The sequence below is a fragment of the Hydractinia symbiolongicarpus genome, chromosome 10, assembly GCF_029227915.1.
Source record: "Hydractinia symbiolongicarpus strain clone_291-10 chromosome 10, HSymV2.1, whole genome shotgun sequence".
Lineage (NCBI taxonomy): Eukaryota > Metazoa > Cnidaria > Hydrozoa > Anthoathecata > Hydractiniidae > Hydractinia > Hydractinia symbiolongicarpus.
This window is the reverse complement of record NC_079884.1, coordinates 26,766,934-26,788,631: the sequence shown is the minus strand read 5'-3', so window position 1 is coordinate 26,788,631 and position 21,698 is coordinate 26,766,934. Positions and strand designations below refer to the sequence as shown.

At 31.9% G+C, this 21,698-nt stretch overlaps 2 protein-coding genes across 4 annotated transcripts; both read left to right on the top strand.

The window, feature by feature from the left end:
- The first annotated feature begins 193 nt into the window (after window positions 1-193).
- LOC130612244 (uncharacterized) lies at window positions 194-16,453 on the top strand. Of its 3 annotated transcripts, XM_057433550.1 has the most exons (19): window positions 197-257; window positions 2,670-5,070; window positions 5,149-5,218; window positions 8,047-8,076; window positions 8,185-8,433; window positions 8,509-8,634; window positions 8,755-8,844; window positions 8,959-9,036; window positions 9,126-9,242; window positions 9,485-9,592; window positions 9,713-9,904; window positions 9,989-10,081; window positions 12,216-12,398; window positions 12,483-12,575; window positions 12,777-12,875; window positions 13,707-13,772; window positions 14,409-14,558; window positions 14,632-14,721; window positions 15,421-16,453. In XM_057433550.1, exons 2-19 carry the CDS (start codon window positions 2,692-2,694, stop codon window positions 16,212-16,214), a joined length of 5,007 nt encoding a protein of 1,668 aa, XP_057289533.1. In that variant the 5' UTR covers window positions 197-257; window positions 2,670-2,691; the 3' UTR covers window positions 16,215-16,453. The 3 variants fall into 3 exon arrangements, with proteins under 3 accessions (XP_057289534.1, XP_057289535.1, XP_057289533.1); XM_057433551.1 differs by lacking the exon at window positions 8,047-8,076 and having other exon boundaries at window positions 194-257; XM_057433552.1 differs by lacking the exon at window positions 9,485-9,592 and having other exon boundaries at window positions 196-257.
- A 3,414-nt stretch (window positions 16,454-19,867) lies between these two features.
- LOC130613024 (cingulin-like protein 1) lies at window positions 19,868-21,061 on the top strand. Its single transcript, XM_057434346.1, has one exon. It carries the CDS (start codon window positions 19,868-19,870, stop codon window positions 21,059-21,061), a length of 1,194 nt encoding a protein of 397 aa, XP_057290329.1.
- Window positions 21,062-21,698: the final 637 nt, after the last annotated feature.

Genomic DNA, 21,698 nt, shown 5'->3' with positions numbered 1-21,698 from the left:
TATAATATATCAGCAACAAAGTATCAGAAAAACAATCTTACACAATCTTGCGGAGTTTTTCTTCACGTATTACGTCACTTCGTTGCATTTCCAGATTTTTTTACTTTCAATTATTACGGATTATTTACTTCGTGTGTCCGCCATCATTACCGTTATTCGCTGGCATATACAAAGAGTCAACCAGTAATTCAATCCAATCAAGATGGCAGCCAAATAAATGTGTTCACAATGTGTGCAAAGACAAGAATAGTAGTCAAGTTGGTTTATATTATATTTTTAGTTAGCCTTCCTAATATTGAGGAATATACCTTGTGAATTCCCTGACGCGTCAAAGGCGGTTTTACATTTTAAAGCTCCCATTTATTCTACGGACATCTCCGAAACTTACCCCGTACGCAACTACACGCGCAACAACCCTCAGCCAGTCACAAGTAAACATCTAGGTCATGCCACCTAGTTAGGAGACTCATGGTAGACTAACGAGGCCATATATAACCTAGTTAAGACATGAGAATCTTTAATGGCTTTTCACACACTCCTAAGAAAAAAATCACAAAAAATCTCTGTTCAAAATAATATTCTCTGGTCGGAATGTCACTTAGCATACAACTTTTGATTAGGGGAAAACGTATGTTATATGCTGAAACTGTCACAGATTAACCTTTGATTAAACAAGAACTAAAAGTATATCTAAATTTAAGCAAAGCTAAATTAGCAATAACTCACCTAAAACTACATAATATATAACAGGTTTAAAATTAGAAAACAAAGATTCTACGAAAAACTCAGCCCCTTTTTATGAAGAGGAGACTGCTTTTAACTGCGTTTTATTTCTTCATTAATTCATAATGGCTACCCTTAAAAATATGAACCTTTATTTGGTTTTTGCATCGCACATTGGCAACTTATGGATTAAACGTCCTCCTGTGACAGTCTTTGTTGGTAGCTAAAAATAATGGACCTCAGCCATCCACATCGCAGAAAGAAAAAGAAAATGGAGGACGAAAAGGTTGTGTTGTACGATGAAGATTTCAATGTCGTTAAAACAGGATGCAAGTTGAAAATTTTTATTGAATTATTGTATATTTTACTATTGCCACCTAAATTAGCGACGTGTAACTTAATTACATTATATATTTCATTTTACCATAAGTCTTATGTGTGCAAATATATCAAGGCATGAGTGACAATTTTGAAATCATGGTCACATACACTATTCTCCTGGTAGGCAAATGTCTTGTGATACTTTTATGAGATGATAATTTATCAAAATTTGCTGCCAAGTAGAACAGATTTTTAAAAGGGAAAACCTGTAGGTGTTATATTAGTATTTTTGATTTAAACTGTTTATACACTCCCATTTTTATGGTTTTTGCTCTTTAAGTTAAACAAACTTCTCACTTTTCTTATTTTTCACTTTGGTGCAATTAAGAATTTAATATGTAAAAATTTGTATGACTGGTTAGTAATATTATAGTTATAAGCTGTGATAAAAATTCATATGTTATTATCATGGATAGACAAGATTATCTGAAAAACTCAGTGAAATGCTAGAAGACGGACCCAATGGTTTCTATGAGAAAAGTTGCAAAGATTTTTATACCGAAATTTCGAAGAATTCTGAAATAAACAAAAAAGATTAAATTTCTGTCCAATTATTTCTCAAGTTGGTACTTAAAGTAGGTACTTATATACTTACAATGCTGCACAAGTTATTGGCAAATCATCCAAGAATCAAGTTCACTGTTAAAATTATCCTACAAAGTGCTTAGATTTGCTTTTATTGTTTATTGATGGACTTTGCGTTACAAACCTATGAAATAAAAGTAAAAACAAAACTTCCATTAAATTGGCCATCTGAAATTCCAAAAAGATATAAAAAATATAATAGATATAAAAGATATAATAATTATAAAAAGATATGAACAAAATTCAATTTTGGGCTAAACAGATCAATCAAACTTAGATGATAAAATTACTTTAATATGTGACAAATTTAAAACTACTAATATTCATTGAAAGTGTAATTAACCAATTTTGGAACAGCAAAAAATAATACCACTAAAATTATTTGAAAATAAAAAAATGTTTATTCTTATTAAAATTCTGTATATATAGCATTCTTTACATTTTAACTTATAAAACCAAAAATTTTTTTAAACGATTGTACTCATTATTTTTTTGCACTAAAGATTGTACTTTTACTGAAAAAGGACTGTCATCCATGCAAAAGTGTGATATTAATGTATATGTAGTAGAACATTCTACAGGTCTGTTTACCTATTGGTTAGGAAATAAAAATGCAGAATCTCAAAGCTGCTCAACAAGGGTTCCAAACCCGCAAACATTATATATCTATAAGGCCAAGGATAGGCAGGTTTTTGAATAAATTTCCCCACTTTTTTTCTGAAAATCAGCGCTTTCAAGTTTTTTGACCTGCCCACAATAAAAGGCAATCCCCTAATGATTCCCAATGAGAAGTGACAGTCACTGACCATTGACCAGCCATTATTTTAAACACTGTAATCACTGCTATATCCTTCTTGTGGAATTTGAAATATAGAAATAAATTGTTTTATAAAATAATTTTTTTTTAACATTTTTTTATTTATATGCTATAAAATAAACAAAAAACATGTAGATTGTATACTAAATATTTTCTAATTTAGGTTAAGTTGAGCATAATAATTAATGGCATCAGATTGTTTCCCAGAAGATGTATTACAAAGTATTACCACAGGTGAGGGAGTAAATGAAACCGCAATTGAAGCGTCAGTGATTAATGATGTCAATTTGGGTTCACCTGTATATATTAACTCAGTGTATACAGATGATGATAAATTTCCATTTAAAGAAAATATAACCCAGGTATATACAAGCCAAAGTGAAGGTATAAATCATGTTAAACTTTGTGAGGCACCACCTGTAGTAGATTTTAATATTGCAAATTCTGTAAACAACAGTAATTCTGCAGTAAATGAAGTACCAACATATTCTACATTAAGCCTTCAAGAGATAAAAAATGTTCTTCATCAGATTGACGAACAGGGCCAAAGTTGCTCAACTCTTCCTGGGAATGAAAAAATTGCTGAAGATACTGTGCTTGATGACATACTAAATAAGATGCTACAAATTGAACAAACCAAGATCCCTGACAATATGGAACATTTTTCACCATTTACAGAAACAATTCATGACACTCATGAAATAAACAGCACACAGGCACCTCAGCCGCCCCAAAATGCACAGAATTTAAATTCACTTCAAGATTACATAAAAAGCTTTCAACCCGATCTTGAACAGAGTTGTAACTCCAATGCTGTAGAAAATTTGAGTGAAGGTGGAAATCTTGTCGTTGATAATGACCAAGTTGGGATTGTACATCTACAAAACGATCAGATATCAGAATTATCAAGATTTGACAATGTTATTGTTGTTAACGAAGAAATTATATTAGATGAAGTTGAAAAGCTCGACAAAAACAATGATATCAAACTTCAAACGAAGAAAGGGAATGCAATATCAGTGAACCAAACGCATCAAAAGTATAATGCAACATCTTTAAAACAAAACAGTTCAAAAAGTGTTATTATTCAACAAGATACACTTAAACAGCTCCTAGATATTGTTGTACAAAGCCAGTCTGAAATGGTGATACCTTCAAAAGTGAAAAAAACTTTACCTGAAAAAACAAATGCCTTACATTGTGGCTACTGTAAGCTTCGGGTTCCCACAGAAGACTGTTTAATAAAGCACATGAAAATGTTTCATCTCGAGAAAAAGAATCAGCAGAAAGTGTGTGGGTTTTGCAATCAGACTTTTCAAAATAAAGCTAAATTACAAGACCATGTACTGGCTGTACATGCCATTAAATCTGATTCATTAGAATGTGTGATATGCCACAAACATTTTAAATCAAAAAGCAGCCTGAGACGCCATGAAAAGACTCACGCAGATGTAAAGCGTTATCAATGCCCCTTTTGTGGTCTGTTCTTTAAAGGTGCACAACCTATGATACATCACATGACTATTAGCCACCCAAAAGCTGATAACAAGAAATTATTTACTTGTTTAACTTGTAACATATCTTTTACCTCAGAACAGCTTTTTGAGAAACATATTTATTGGAAACACAGCCAAAAGAAAAATCAACATCAATCTGCAGTTCAAAGTAATATTGTCTCTTCCAGTACCAGCATTGATGGGGACGAAGATTATACTGTGGATAATGAAACCCCACCTTGTTATCAGTGTTTGAAGTGCAATGTAATGTACAGTCATGCAGATAACATTTTGGACCATATTAATAATGTACACAAAGGACAGTTCGACTGCCCACAGTGTACTTGCCATTTTTTATATTATTCAGAATTTGAAAGGCATTTAAAAGATCATTTAAAAATACATGATGATAAGTTAAGTAAAAGTTCCCTGTCTTGTATGATTTGTAACATAGAAATATATTGCAAGGAAGACATAATCCAACATATTCAAAGTCATCAGATTTGTAAACAGTATAATGATCCATCATCTTCCAAGTTGTCCAGTTTTACCTTAAATGATATTGATTTTTTTACTGTCGCATTACGTAGTGGGTTTGGTACCAAAACAGATGAGATAGGGAATGTTTTTGATTATAAGGCGTTATCAGCGTCTTTTAGATTGTGGAAAAAAAGATTGGTCAGTCACCACAAAGGGGTGTTTCAAATATGGGAAAATGTTTTGGAATGTAATAAGCATATTCTTTATGAAGATGTCATAGTTTGTTTACTTTGTTGTGAAGAGGTATTAAAGTCAAACTTCGAAAATCATATAAAAAGTCATATTGATGATATTGAACGTTCTTCTGTAAATAAACCAAATGTTGATATTGATGAAGATAAACCAAACTCTGTAAAGCCAAATAAAGGTAAGCCAAAGAGTAATGATGCACAGAAAACCAAAAGTAAAGCAAAAAAAGGTAAAAAGAAGAAGAAGAAGAATGGAAAAGGAAAAACCAGTTTGGATTTGCTTGCTGATGTGGCAGGAAATGTTGTGAAAGTTACCTCTACTAAAATGAAAAGAAATTTAGTAAGATATATCTATTCTATTTTATCTGTATTATGTTACCCCTGATCTTGCTATTTATCATTTTTTCCCTCTTTTCAGGTTTCTGATGAAAAAACTTTCAATGAGTTAAATTCTAATTGTCAAGGTGAAACAAAATCTAAAAAGATTGGTAAGCTAATATTTCTGCATGTTTTTTTAAGAAAACTAAGAAGACTTTAATATCCAACTTAGTAAGTAGATCGTAGATGCTGTTTGGTAACCTGATCACAAGTCCTAATTTGTGTCTAGGTGATGTTTTAACGTTTTAGAAACTTCATAGAAATCATATTGCTGCTGCAATGTTGTTTGATATACAATACAACATACCCCAAACTCACCAAAGCTAAGGCAGCATTTGTTTTCATGTTTTTTAATCCCGTGGGTTAGGGAAATTATGTGGCCATGACATAACTCAAACAACTGACATCCAGGACTGATAAAACCTATATTTTATAACAAACATTTATTTATAACAAATATATCAGATTTTCCATTACTTACCCATCTTTTGAGCAAAAATTGAAACATGTGTCAAAACAACATAGAATGCCAAAATATTCACCAAATATTTAAAACAACGGAAACTTGTATCTCATGATTGATGTGAAATTTCTTTTCTTAGTTTTCATTTTTAGTATTTTTCCCCACAATATCTAGTGCTGTGTCGAATACATAAATAAAAAATACCTTGTACTCCTATATAACCTATATACAAAATGGGGAAAAAGAAACAACCAGGGACTATGTATATACTAGGTACTAAGTAGTATAATAACCCCAGGTAAAATTGCTTAGACCCTGCCTAATGTCAAAGTGCCTTAACAGATAACTGATATCTTGAAGGGGAAGTATAAGCGCTTTTTTTTAAAAAAACAGTAACCGCAACAAAAAAAACTTGAAATACCTATTTCTTTTTATATAAAAGTTTCACTAACTTAGTAAAAAGTTGTGTTTACTATGCGTGAAATCGCTTCGTTATTCTGGCCCCTTTGCGATTTTAAAAGGATTGGGTCAAGTTAAAAATTATGACGTTTTTTAGTTCACAAAGTGTAGTGTGCTAGTGGGGTAGTAGTATTAGTTGTTAATTTAACTAAACTTTTGAGTTTAACTGCTTGAAAACATGCCAAATTGTGCCACCATCAACTGCACTAGCAGAACTGGTAATAATAAATCAAAAGAAAATGTTGACGATGTTGTAGTTTTTTTCAAAATTCCCAGCGCAGAGAAAAAAAAAGAGCTTCGAAAAAGCCTTGCCTAAGGATTCAGGTTTTTATATATGTTCCACACACTTTAAGACAGACTGCTTTGAAAGAGATCTTCAGGCAATTACCTGATTTACGTAAATCATTTGATTTTGTATGTATCAGCCAAACACATACTTCTTTTGTATTTGTTTATCAAAATAAAAAGATACAAGCTTGGTATAAACTTCATGTTCGTAACCAACAATTACATACCAAGCCAACAAAAATTATATTTTACACAATGATAATTCTTTCTTTTAACATTAATGACTATCGGCTGTAGAGTATTTATTGCGGATTGCCCATAAAGCACACGATGGTATATCTTTCAGAACATCTCTTTCTAATCGATTATGTACCCATCAAATCTATAATACATGTTTTTCTTAAAATAGGAAATTTAAAATTTACCCCTGTTCATGTAAACTCATTGGGAGCACATCTCATTATTGTATTTCTTCATTAAAACACATCTTCGGTATTCTATTTTCTTTTAAATCGCTTCATCATTGTTGCTTTCCGGGCCTTCTTCATTGAATTTCAAAGATGCAGTTGCATAAAATATTTAGGATGGAGAGCAAGATGTTTTTTTCACAAAAGATTGTGTTGAAAAGTAAATTGTAAAGAGCTTGGTGAGAAACTTTTTTATCATGTTGTGCGTATGGAAAATGTATTTCCTTTTTTATCAGACTTTTTATTTTTAACACGATTCAATTTATCAATTTCAATTAATTGAAGACAGAAAGATGTTAAAAATATAAAATGGATATCACTTCAGTCATGATTATAAATATGAAAGACTTTATATTTAGCGAAATTATTTGTACTTTTGAAGTAGTCGTCAGGAATTTCATTATTATCTTTGCAGCACAAGCTTTCAGAGAATAAACTCATCGGTCTACAGTGACCACCTCATTTACACCAATTATTGTGTCCTATTCGATTGCCTTCTTTTGTATAACTTCGTCTTCATGGTTTGAACTTAAAAATTTATTTTGCTCTTCCGACGACATTTCAGGCTCAAAACTAAAAGACTTTAGAGCCGAAATGTCTGGAACAGTCTTTTCTTTGTCACTGGACAAGAAACTATGATGCATTTCTTTGTTTCTTATTCGAAATTCTGTTGCATTATAAGCACCAACATAGGACTTTGTCTAGCTAGCGCAATGTTTTGAACTATAAAACGTCATATTCAAATTAGAACTCAGTCTTTTTATTTTGACGCGCTTTTTTCAAAAAAAACTAGATCTGTCACAAAAGAATAAAAAAAATTTAATCAAATGAAAGTTTTATCAGGCACACAATCTTGCACCCTGGCCCTAAGCTTAAATTAAGATGAATCTCGAGATAAAAACTTTTTTTGACAATGTTTATGAACACGTCTAGAATAGATTTTTAAAATCGTCTTCAGAAACTGGTTTGTTTCCTCTTCGTGACAGGCGATTTAATTTTCATGTAAGTTACAATTTTCTATAACTAAGTCCAAATCAGATCTACAAAATTCATCGTTTTTAGTTATTGTAGAACATTTTTTTAGAATGTGGAAATGTTTAGGCTTCATATGAAAACAGTTTTAGACAACATAATATAATATTTAGACCTTGCACACAAAAGTTTTTTTCGCACAATTGTTCAATAATACCAGCTGAAATGATTTATCCCAATCTTTCTTGCACTTTTTTTAATGATTTTTCTGTGCTGTATTAAATTTTAGGTGGGAGATTGCTTACTGCTTGCCAAAGAGGTACATAGTCATAAATTGTATCTTTTAAATTAAATCATGTCAAATTTCCTACTAATAATATCCTATAAATATTATGTCGTTTAGCTTTATTTTAATTTTTCTCATTAGGCATGAAAGAGAGAGAAATGAAAAGTAAGAGCATAAGAGAAAGTAGCGAAAGTATGCTTTCTTTGCGTGAGATGAATACAGAACTGGATTTAAACAGTTGTCTTACTGAAAGCAATATGCCAGTTGCTGATGCCAACATCGAACAAGTATTAAGTCATTTTCCTGAAGAAGTTAGTATGCATACAGAAAACGATAATCAACTTTTTGAACCTTCAGAAGAATCCAATGGCAGCTTCATGTATCCACCAGGTGACAATAAGTTGCATGACTTACTTTGAGGTTAACTCAAACAGTTTGAATTTTGTAATATTTTTTATATTTTAGAAGTCGATGATCTTCCACTTGGATGTGATTACACAGATTTTGTGTTTCAAAGAAATCAAGATGAGTCTATGTTTCAGAGGAATTCTTCCGATCTCTTTCCAAGACAAGATAATAGTTACTTTAATGGTAAATATGTTTTTATGGATGGATTTCATGTTCTTTGTGTTTGAAAGTCTTACATGTGTATTAATTTTTGGGATTGTCAACAAAGTTAACAAATTAGCACGATTATAATTTTATTTCCAGCTAATGTTAGCATTAATAATTCTGATGTTAGTCAAGACTTTACAAATCATGAAAAGAATACAAGCATCTCGACTGAATACCTACCAAAAAGTAAGAAGAAAAGGAATAATCTTCCTGGAACTTTAATTTATTCTTTTAAGATATTTAAAACGTCATTAGTTGTTATAAATTATCACACTTTTTTTTTTTCACGGAATGATAAAGTTATACAAGGAAAACAAGAGAGTCAACAACAAAACCAGTACTATCAATTACCAAGCTGTCCCACAAAGAAAACTTTAGGTACAAAATTTAACTTTAACATATCACTTTTTGTTCATTTTGTTCATTTTGTCCATATTGCTTCTTTCTACTCACAATTACCTTATTAGATGAGGTGCAACATCTTGATCGAAATAACAACAACATGGAAGCACCACATTGTTCTGGTGAAAACAATTTAGATTTACTGGTTGAGGTCACACAATCAATAAACACCAGAGATTCAGGTACTTTATTTCGCTTTAATACTTAGTTTTATCTGCTAGACATATCTTGTGAATTCCTAATTTTTAAACCTTTTAGGGTGTGAGATATTTGCTATTATTAAAAAAATAAGTAACTTAAAATTGGTGATTATTATCCATAAAATGTTTCTCCTAATAGTCGTATTTTGACTGTTTGTGCATCAAAATAAAGTGGCATGTAAGACGATTTCTTAATAAGTTAGGGACTATTTTCTTGAATTTAGTAACAGAGGACAAACAGAACAAGAAAGTTGATCTTTCAACATCAAATGATTATGAAAAAATACTATCTCATGCATGTTTGATTCCCGAAACACCGAACAAAATATTGGGTTTGTTTGTTACCGATTTTTATATTTGGAAAACAGATTAAAAATAGATATCTACTTTGTGTCTTCTAATAAACACTTGCTGCACTTTGATTTATTGACAAAACATTTTCTATATACTAGGAGATGCATCACAAAAACTGAGTAATCTTCTACCCAACCCTGAAGCTACTCCTGTAACAAAACATACAAAACAGAAATCAATCATACATACACCTGAAGTAAGAAAAGCTATGATGAATCCTGAAGTAAATAAAATGGAAAGTGTTAATGAAGTCATTTTAAATCACAGCGAATGTGATTCAAAATCAGAAGGTTGGTGTATACTTCTTATAATATTTCTGTTGAAATAAATAATGACACTATTCTAATGTTAATGTTTTTTTATTTTACCTTTAGATCGTAAACGAAGTGAATGCTGCGTTTCTTTAACCTCAAAAAACGATTTGACTAGATCAGTGACAACTATTACAAAGTCTATCAATATTTCAGGTAATTTTTTTTTGTTGTGATGTCATGAGACAATTGCTAATATTTCTTTTTGCTTTGATGTCATGCAAACACTTGCTTGATATTTCTTTTTGCTGTGAATACATGCAAACACTTGCTTGATATTTCTTTCTGCTGTGAATGCATGCAAACAATTGCTTAATATTTCTTTTTGCTGTGAATGCATGCAAACACTTGCTTGATATTTCTTTCTGCTGTGAATGCATGCAAACAATTGCTTGATATTTCTTTTTGCTGTGAATACATGCAAACAATTGCTTAATATTTCTTTTTGCTGTGAATGCATGCAAACACTTGCTTGATATTTCTTTCTGCTGTGAATGCATGCAAACAACTGCTTGATATTTCTTTTTGCTGTGAATGCATGCAAACACTTGCTTGATATTTCTTTTTGCTGTGAATACATGCAAACAATTGCTTGATATTTCTTTTTGCTGTGAATGCATGCAAACACTTGCTTGATATTTCTTTTTGCTGTGAATACATGCAAACAATTGCTTGATATTTCTTTTTGCTGTGAATGCATGCAAACAATTGCTTGATATTTTTTTTTGCTGTGAATGCATGCAAACACTTGCTTGATATTTCTTTCTGCTGTGAATACATGCAAACACTTGCTTGATATTTCTTTTTGCTGTGAATGCATGCAAACAATTGCTTGATATTTCTTTTTGCTGTGAATGCATGCAAACACTTGCTTGATATTTCTTTTTGCTGTGAATACATGCAAACAATTGCTTGATATTTCTTTTTGCTGTGAATACATTCAAACAATTGCTTGATATTTCTTTTTGCTGTGAATGCATGCAAACACTTGCTTGATATTTCTTTTTGCTGTGAATGCATGCAAACACTTGCTTGATATTTCTTTTTGCTGTGAATGCATGCAAACACTTGCTTGATATTTCTTTTTGCTTTGAATGCATGCAAACACTTGCTTGATATTTCTTTTTGCTGTGAATACATGCAAACACTTGCTTGATATTTCTTTTTGCTGTGAATACATGCAAACAATTGCTTGATATTTCTTTTTGCTGTGAATGCATGCAAACACTTGCTTGATATTTCTTTTTGCTGTGAATACATGCAAACAATTGCTTGATATTTCTTTCTGCTGTGAATACATGCAAACACTTGCTTGATATTTCTTTTTGCTGTGAATACATGCAAACACTTGCTTGATATTTCTTTCTGCTGTGAATGCATGCAAACAACTGCTTGATATTTCTTTTTGCTGTGATTTCATGCAAACACTTGCTTGCTATTTCTTTTTGTTGTGATTTCATGTAAACACTTGTTATTTCTTTTTGTTGTGATTTCATGTAAACACTTGCTTCTGATCTGCTAATGCCCCAACGCGTGTCATTTTAAGTTACAGGAAAGTAATGAACATACCACTTCAGAAAATCATAGATAACTTCATAACATATTAGTTTATTATCACTATGAAATACCTTTTTCTCAAACATTTGTCATTAACATTTTAAAATTTGTATTTAGGGCAACAGAAGCTCTCTTCTTCCTCTAATTAATTACATGATAAAAAAGAATAATTTCGAAAACTATATGTTTTCTATCATTATTTTTATTAAAAAAGTTTTGTTTGTTTCTGTTTTTTGGTGTAAATAAAATTATAGCAATGTGTTAGTGATGTGCACAGTAGTTCTCCTGAACGTAGTTGTAGTGCGTTCGTTTGTAGTTCCCAGTTCTGGGGGACTACGTGTCAATCCCCGCTCACTACCATTTAATAATAATGCGCAAAGTAGTTCTTCTACCTAAATTTTTTTCTCGAAGGTACAGTTTGCAACATTTTCTCAATCATGTGCCAGCTTCTACTTAACATGTCCATATTAGATTTTTCACGCCTCTTTAAAACTCCTTAAATCTCCAAAACTGCCCTCAATTTTTACTTTTGCTTAATATTTTAATTTGTAGAAGAAATAATTTGTTCTTTTTGCATGGCATTACCTTTAAAATCATATTCAATTCCAGAAACACCAAACAAAATGTTTAGTTCAATTGTTAAATCATTTTTATTTTAATATCACATTAATTCTTGACTTTTAAACCCTCGTAACGTCATTTTAAGTTAAAAGAAGTGTTTTCTTTACACTAGGAGATTCTGTCCCCGAGTCGAAGAATCCACTACATGGCACTTCAACTGTAAGAAAACATACCAAAAAGAAGTCAATACATACACCTGAAGCAAGAACTGCTTTGAAACGTCCTGAAGTGAATAAAATGGAAAGTGTTGATGAAGTCATTTTGAATCACAGCGAAAATGATTCAAAATCAGAAGGTTGGTGTATACTTCTTATAATATTTTTGGTGAAGTAAAATAATGATACTATTCTATTGTTAATGTTTTCGATTTTACCTTTAGATGGTAAACAAAGTAAAGGCTGCGATTCTTTAACTTCAAAAAACGATTTAACTAGATCAGCGACATCTATTACAAACTCAATGGCTATTTCAGGTTAGTTGAATTTTGAGATTACGAGTTCAGTTTTTCGATGGTTGTTCAGACCTGGAAAAACATGTTTTCTTTGAAAAGTTGAAAAAGGTAAACGTTCAGAAAAAAATGTTAAAATTATATTTTGAATTAGTAAGTGCACAAATTATTTCTTTTTACATTTTTGACTTATTGACTATATTTTAAATTTTGCAAATGATACAGATGACCTGTTGGATGGACGACTCACTGAAACGGAAAGCGAACAGGAAAGGAAAGATGAAATTGCGTCAACTCAGAAAACCTCTTGTGTAAGAAAGAAAGGTTAGGATTTTGTTTTATTTTCCCCACGGCTTCTGCAATCCCTGGGATTCTGCAACACCTGGGGTTCTATCCGAGCCTTAAAAAATTTAAGCGAACCACTATTTCATGAGACGATGTAGACGAAATGTACACAGATGTTGGCCTAGGTCTGGTGCATTAAAACTTATTGTTTTTTCCTAACAAAATGTTACACAAAGGTATATTAACGTTATATTGAAGTTAGGCAAGTTTGGACGAAAATTTGGCAAATCAAATTTCCCCCAATTTGAGGTATTGTGCATATGATAAAGTAAACTGACGAAATTTTCTCATGCTGTAAGTGTAGAATATTTCATATAAAATTCGTCGCCAAAGTTTTCAAAGGTGTCGATTCTTTTTCTTTTACTTTTTCTTTTTCTTTGAACTTTTCTGAACTTTTTCTTTAATTCGCGAAGGTCAATGTTACAGAAAAAAGAAGTTTCTGAGTCTTATTTTCATTATTTTTTTATTATTATTTTTATTATTATTATTCGAAACGACAAATTTGATTCTTCAAAAAATCCACAAGAATAGCCTGTTCCAGTTTCAGTTGAAATCTTTAATAATAAAATAATATGTTTGAAGGTTCATTTCTAGATTCTTAAGTTAACTTTTGATGAATAAAAAATAATGCTTTAAAAAATTTTCCGCGAAAGTTTATTTTTTGCGAAATGTAAAAATTTTGCGTTTTTTTCCTTCCGTAGAAGTTTCTGTACTTAAAATAATAAAACTTTTTAAATATCTTGTGATACCTACTTAGTATAACCCATCTCCATGATCTTGCAGTCCGAATTACTTTTTTTATTCTGTTAGGTAAATTAAAATGGAGTCCCAGGATTTCGTATACACCTTCTAAAAAGTCTCCATCAAAAACACAAGGTGAGTACTGTACCGTTATTATAATTAATAACCCATCCTAACCTAACTCCTAAGAACGTTTGTAACTTGCGCCATTTTTTAAATATAAGGTTTTTTAATTTTATAATCTTCGTGACAAGAAAACATTGCCAAAGTGCAAATCACTAAATGTCTTGTTAATAATTCGAAGTGTAATTTTATTTAAAATATGGAAAAAAGTATGTACTTTTGAGCAGCGATCAATGGTCTAACCTATTACAATATATATATTATCTGTCTGGAAGTCTTTTTAGTAAGTCATAAAGGCGCCTTATTGGACGTCTTGGGCTGCCATGTGCACCCATTTGCGTTTATGTTGCGATTATGACGAAAACGTGCAATAAATTATCCATATGCAGATTATTTTTAAGCTTAATTCCAATAAAAAGCATTATTTGTTGTCATCTATGTTATAATATTCGCTGTCTGTCCATGAGCAAAAGATTGTAAAGTTAATTCCGTGGATTTGTTTACGATCTTACAGCTAGTTATATCAACTAGCTATATTATCCCCATCTGAAAATTTCAATGTTGTAAAAATGTTCTTCATTTGTTCCATGAATTGACTCGTTAATTGTAATAGGCTTGTGTGTACAACATATTCTTTATATGCTTTAGAAAAAGAGATGGATATAAAGAAAGTTGAAAGCTCTTCAGTACCAAAAAGGGTTAAAGACCAAACTAAAAATATATCAAGGACGCCAGAAATACAAAACATAAAGGTGTTTTGCACCCCTGTGGTGAAGACCAGATCAGTTTCAAGAAATGGTAAGTGTTTTTTAAAAGGGACGTGTAAGATCACTTTGACTAATTAAACACTCTGTTTTGTTTTCGTTTTTAGAAAAGAACATGCATCCTGAAAGTGATAAAATGGAGAAGTCGCGTAATGTTCAAATAAAAACACAAGTAAAGAATTCCTCAAAAAGCAAAGGTATAAATTTGAATTAATTAAAAACGTTTTGTAACAAATTACGGCGATTTAAAAACTTATCTTAAGACGACGAAATATTTTTTTTTTAAACCGCACATGATGGCATTTGGGTAGTGCTGACTTGGCGCAACCATATCCATACGGGGATATTTCAGGGTTCCCAAAAGTCGAGGAAAAGGGAGGAAGTGTTAAATATGGTGTTGCCACAAAATTTGCCTCACATTTTGGTAGCACATTGCGGGACAATTGGGAATAAAAAGTATTTGCATGACGCTATTTAGTTCAATATGCCATCATCATATATTTCTGAGCCTAAAAAAAGCTACAACGTTGAAATAAAAACTTTAAAATAAAAAACTATCAAATGGTTTAGATGTCTAAATTTACTTTATAAAAGCAATAAAATGGTTATAATATGTTGTTAATAAAGTATTTAAAATTTATGCGATTATTTCATGACTACCTGTTGTTAACCGATAAGTCACCATGACACATCCGTGACGTCATATCAAAAAACCTTTTGACGGCTAGGGAGCTAGCTAAGAATGATGAAAAGTCGCCAAATTTTAACCACTAAAACGGTATGCCTCATAAGTTGTTACAAAAAATAGGAGGAACCGCGAATGTGGCCTCATTCACCATGTCTGCATATACGAAAATTGTTGGGGTCATGTTGATAACGACAATTTCTTTTTTTAGGGCTTAATTCACCCAGTTTGATTGTTAAGGAATGCTTTGTTGTTCTATGTGCAAGAGATGTCGAGGAAGCGTTAAAAAGATTAAAATCAAAAGCCCGTACTCGGAACGTCTTCATGGAAAAGAATGCAAGTAGTGAACTAATTGCGCGTCCAGAACTGCCATGTAATACTTTGCCTGATAGTACAAAAACAAATGCTACATCAAAGAAAGAAACATCTGAGCAAGTGAGAAATCCAAAGCATGTTATAAATTCGTCGAAAAGCAGTCCGTGTGATACCATGTTGTCAGTTCGTTCAAAGAAAGGGGAAAGATTGAAACAAATTCTGGAACGACTCAAAAGACGATCTTTCGATTCCAACAATGCGAAACCTGTACAAAGAAAAGTAAAAATCAAGAAAGAAAAAGAAAACATAATTTTGATTTCTAAAGAAGACATCAAGGAAGAGGAGATTTCGTATCCTGAGGAAGCTGTGAGTTCGTTAAGTTTGTTTTACCAAAGTAACGAGAGCAAATCCAGACGAGTAAAGAGGCAAAGATGGTCAGCTTATCCGTGTCCCTGTAAAGAAAGTAATACAAAGTTAAAACTCCAGACTAGTATAAAACAAGAACCGGACTGGGTATATGATAACGAGGTAAGTTTTAAACCCCCAAACTTACAAACATTTGAAGACTTGTTGACTGACCAAAGTTTCACAATAAAACAAATGGATTTTGGAAACCGTTCAAGTCGAAAAAGAAGAGGAAGTTATGCGAACAAATCCAGAGGTCAAGAAAAACGCACAAAGAAAAAATAATGATATTTAAGAGAGAATTTGCTGATCCAGGTGTTGTAATAAATTATACGACTCCTCGAACGAAACTTTTCTCGCCACTTTTTCGCCATTTTTCTGATTGTGTGCTATGATAGCTCCGTGTGATAACGTCTTGTTTTTCAAGACTTTTAACTTTAAAATTAATTTTGATGTGAAAATATTTTTATGCTTATCTTCAATTATTTTATGTATATTTTGTTAATAACAACATTACAGGGAAATGTTTTTTTTTTATTTATCACAAGAAGTAACAGGTGTAGAACCTTAATACCTTAAGGTTATGAATTAATTCTGGAAGAAATTTTTGCGGATCGTTTTTTTTGCAGAACTTATTTTTTTTGGATTCAGCAAAATCTGCAAAAAATTAAAAAAAAAAACAGGTCATCCACAAAGGTTCTCAGCTCTTCGCACTTTCCAGTTTTTCGTGCTTAATTGAAAGTATTTTTGTCTAAAATCTATCTTGTCTTACTATAATTCGAGACATCATAAAGAATTTGGGACCAGTCATTCGCCAAAATCAGTTTTGCAAATAACTGATTTTTTTTCTTTTTTAATCTGTATTTAAAAACTCGTACACAGTTGATTCTCTTATTCAAATCAGGAGACAGGTCCGTATTATAGACAGCTTGGTTTTTTAAAAACAATTTTGTTCAAATTACGGTACAGAAACCATTTGAGTCACCCGAGGCCACCCCAGTTAAGTGAACCTTGGTACGCTTTTCTTCCGCGCATTTTTCTTACTTGCTGGACACTGATAAAACAGACAAATTATCAAAATATTTCCAAAATAGTTACACGGTTCATAGTAAAACTAACTACATGAAATTTTTCGAAGGGATTTGAAATTTCGTCCAAATTATGAAATCTTAGAAGTAGAGAGATTCGAAATACGAAAAGAAAAACGAGAGAATCATTTCCAGTGATTTAAAATTTGTTCGAACTACAAACTGGACTGTATATTGATTGGACGATGGCATGTGTCACTGGTATGTCGCTTTAAAGGTTTGGTGATTTTTTTTTTTTTTTACTTAGCCCAAATCCTCTCTTTAGATGTATTGCACAATTTTTGCAAAGTCCAATTAGTGGTAACGACGAGTTGTCATTATATTGATTTTATAATTGAGAATTGGTTGCTAATTGATTTTCGTGAAAAAAAACTTAATTTAACAGGATAACAGAAAGCTGGAAGCAATTTTTTTCATGTTTTTGAAAGAAACACTTTAGAAGAAGGCATATTAATATCTTTCTGGACCTTGCTTCTTCTTCCTTTACAGTCCTTTTAAACGTAAGTACAAAATTCTTTTCGTTGAGAAGCGTTAGAGTAGTTCCCTTAGATTTGTTTGTTATCGCTTCTCACTTCGTGTAAATCAAACTTACAGCGCAATGTTTTATTCTGCACATTGATTTACTGTGCATAAAATTTCATTCTTGAAGTAAATGCCAATAAATCAGTCAATTACGGTACTTAAAAATGTTGCCAACTAACTCGTACCAGGCTCATTATATTTCAACGGCGTGCAACACTTAAAATGTGCTGTTTGCAGTGACGAATTGTGTGTCTTCATAGAACCTACAACTTCTGTCATCTTCCAAATAAAATTTACTTGTGATTTGGTTACTGCCAAAAACACGTTCTTCTCAAACACATTCACACGAGGAGGTACCTTTAAAAAATAACAAAACAACAAGGTTGGCGAATATTTATGTTTGACATTTTTCACATTAACATTTATTTGTTTCAAAATTCAAAATTTTAACATCTTGTCAAGAGTATTCGTTAACCCTTTAAAGGACGAGTCCCGCAAATATCCGGACAAAATTAGCCCCACTGTTTGACCGTCATGAATAATTCTTGACGAGTAATGTGTTGTCATGAGAAGTGTTTCTCATGTTTTAGAAAGGCGATGAATTGTGTCACTCTAAGGTGCTAACCATGAACCATTTAGGTCTTGGACTTAGTTGCCAACCGCAATTCGAATTTTTGAAAGATGATTTTTTGTTACCACAAGGGTTAATCCTTGTAAACGATTCTCAATATTTTAAAGATATTTTAGTTACGTTTGAATTTCAGAACGCAAAATGTTCATGCTCGTTGCTGTTGGCTGCACAAAATGTTAGAAAACTTGAAAACTCAGCAGCTCCAAGACAGACAAAGTGCAAAAGTTCGGAGTCTTAAATAAATTGTTGTTTTTACTAAATTTTGCAGTCGAAAAGAAAAGACATGCAGCGCATATTGTGGTTAGATAACCGAGATGAAAATAAGGCGTTGGATAATCAAGTTCTCAAGTAAAGACAACATTTTGTCAACAGAAGCAGTTAGTCATACCTTCACATACCAAGTTTAAAAGTTGGTATCCCTCTCATAACATTCCAAATTTCTAGAACCTTTCAAGCCTATACTACAAACAAAATTCATCCGAGAATACAATGGAAGAAAGTATTCCGCTCAAATGGATCATAACCCCGCATTTTCATTTTTCCCCAACGAACCGCAAATTTAAATGCATATCAACCATTTTCACAATTGTTAAGTGACTTTTTAGCTATTCTACCTAAATTAAACATCTCTTAATTTTTGCACAGCACTGTTGTCATGAAATTATAAGCATACGAATATTAATTTAAACCAAGCTACGAGTATTCACAAAGGGAACACTACGACGAACCCTGAAAAGTGAAATTGTCAGATCTTAATCGATTTAGGAACTAAGGTGGAGAGTTGCTGCGGAAGTCAAATGACGGCCGGACACTCCAAAGTAAAATGTTCAAAATGCTTTTTGCGTTTTTCTGAGTAGCATAAAAGTTTACTACAGGCCTGTGTAGAAAGCACAATCGTCCCTAAAAACAACTTATGCTAATTACGTCTAAGAAACACTGTTGTGATAATTCTTTTATTATCTTAACCTTTCATCCTTCTTTGTTAATAAAAAGAGAAGATTATAAAGTTTAAAATAAGAAAATAGTTGTGTCGTAGGTTGGGCTTCTTATTGAAACTGTATTTTTTTTTCTAAACATATTTCATTAATTAATTGAATATTTATTACTAAAACACAAGTCATAGGAATAGTTCTTACGAAGGCGTGTAGACAGATTACGTTTAAGGCAATGTCGGGGCGTACGAATTAGTAATTTTCCACTCTCCTTTTTCTTCCCGCGAAGCTTGTGGTCACAGAAAGGTGTTCCATTTTTGGATTTTTACGAGAAAATTATCGCATTAGAATGCAAGTAAATATTAGCACATTTAAAAGAAGAAATGAATTTTGTATTTGGCAGATGGTTTTTTGTTGTTGTTCATTTAATAGCAATATTTATAATAACATTTGACTTACTTAAAGTAGAAAATAATGTCTACAGCGACACGTGCAATGTTTTTGTAACACAAAAGCTAACTACTTAGAACAAGTCAATTAAAAACCTTTAAGATTAGACTCTCCTTCATGGAATGTATTTAGCTTTACATCATGCGTAGTGTGTGGAAATTATAAGCCATGCGATGAAGAACTGATAGATGCATTCATGCGAGAGGTTTTATGCTCCCCTTCTACACAAAACGAGTTCTATTGTTTTCCGTTTAGCAAAAAAAAAAAAAGTTTTATTGTTTTAAGAGGGATGGTAATATGGGAAAGCTAATGAACATGGTTCCTAGAAATCTCTTTCGCAGAAAGATGGAAAATGTCGAGACTGTAAACAAGAGTGGCGAGGAGAAAACGGTTTTACTCCGCAGCAACTCTTCTCCATCAACACAGACGATTTTAAAAGATCCAGAAAGGACTGGGGAGAGTGACGGGCTCATGAAATCAACATCACAGGTCGATGAAAACTCATTAACAAATCAAAGCAATCAAAATTCGTATAAATTTAACACTTTGAAAGAAAGTAAACACATTTTGGCTTCCTTCGAAAATGAAGATTTCGAAGCCAAATTGTACCACGTCGAAAGAAGTTTTCTATTCGAACAAAACAACATTATTGAAAAATTCGAACGGGAAAAACGGGAGATAATGGAAGACTCCAAAGAGGAAAGGTTGCGCATGAAAAGAGCTTATGAAAACGAGAAAACAGAGTTATTGAAAGAGATAGAACGGCGCGACAAAATGTTGGTTGAACTTTCAAAAGTTTTGAAAGAAGAAAGTGAAAAGAAATTAAGTAAACAGCGAGAAGAAATTTTAAACTCATTCAAAGATAAAATAGAATTGTTTACATTGATAGAATCAAAAATGAAGATTTTTGTTGATAATTTACACAAAGTAATGGAAAACAACGAAATCGCTTCTCAAAACTGGCACGAATATAATCAACTGCGCAAAGAATTCGATACATTCTCGTCCATAGATTTACGAAACTATGGAAACGTTTGCAGCTTGTTACTGGATAAAACGGAAGAAAATAACAGTCAATGTACATGTGGAAAGCAAACAGAGTCTACCACATCTGGTACGTTTGACGAAACGTCGATACAACATGAGCTCGCCCAGGCGTATCGAAAACAAAAAACTGAACTGCTGAAATTATTTAACTCCGAAAAGGAGGAATACGATAAAAAATTATCAGAAGAAAAACATTGTTTTGAGAAGGATGTGCGACTGGAGTATGAGACAAGAATGAGTGTTGAAAGGAAAGCTTGGCAAGAAACCATTGAAGATTACGAACGGGAAATCTCCATTTTGAAATTTGAACGGCAACAAATGGACCGCAATTACTGTCTCGGAATGGATGAATTGAAAACAGAATTCGAACGAGAAAAACGCATGTTACACAGAAGTTATAGTGAAACACATGCAGAAATTAAAAAATCTTTGGAGTTAAAAAGTAAAGCGTTAGATCTGTAGAAGAAACTCGTAAAGTTACCTAAAATTCTAATATTTCATGTTCTTTTTTTTAATAATTTTTAAAGAATAAATTCGACAAACGTATTTTTTAAATCTTAATGATTTCATCTTCCAATCTTTAAACCTTCATACCTAAAAATTCGGAGATTAACTGCCAGAAACACGACAAAACCATGAAACAACGTAAAAGTTAAATACCCATAAAAACAGTACAAAAATTTAATAGAATTTATATATTTTTATTTTAAGTGAATGTGACTCTATAAAAAACTACAACTATTTATCTAAAGAATAAATTTTTTGAATTAAGACATTGGGAAGAGGTTGAAGATTCGAAAACTTTCTAATTCCACACAAAAATACGATAAAAAAATAAGGTTTTTTAGTTCACCAATTCTAAAACAAGTTAAAAAATTGAATGCTTTGTATCTAAGAAGATAATCAAAACAAAACAGCAAAGAACAACTTAAGAACGTTTCAAAGAGCTATAATTAAGAACATTGAAGGCTTTCTTCTGGTGCAGTATTCTTATGAAAAACGGTGTACTTTCGATGCATTTGTTAAAAAAATACGTTGTAGACAAAATATATTGCACGTTTTAAAGGACAGGCGAACATTAGTTGAATAACACGAAAAA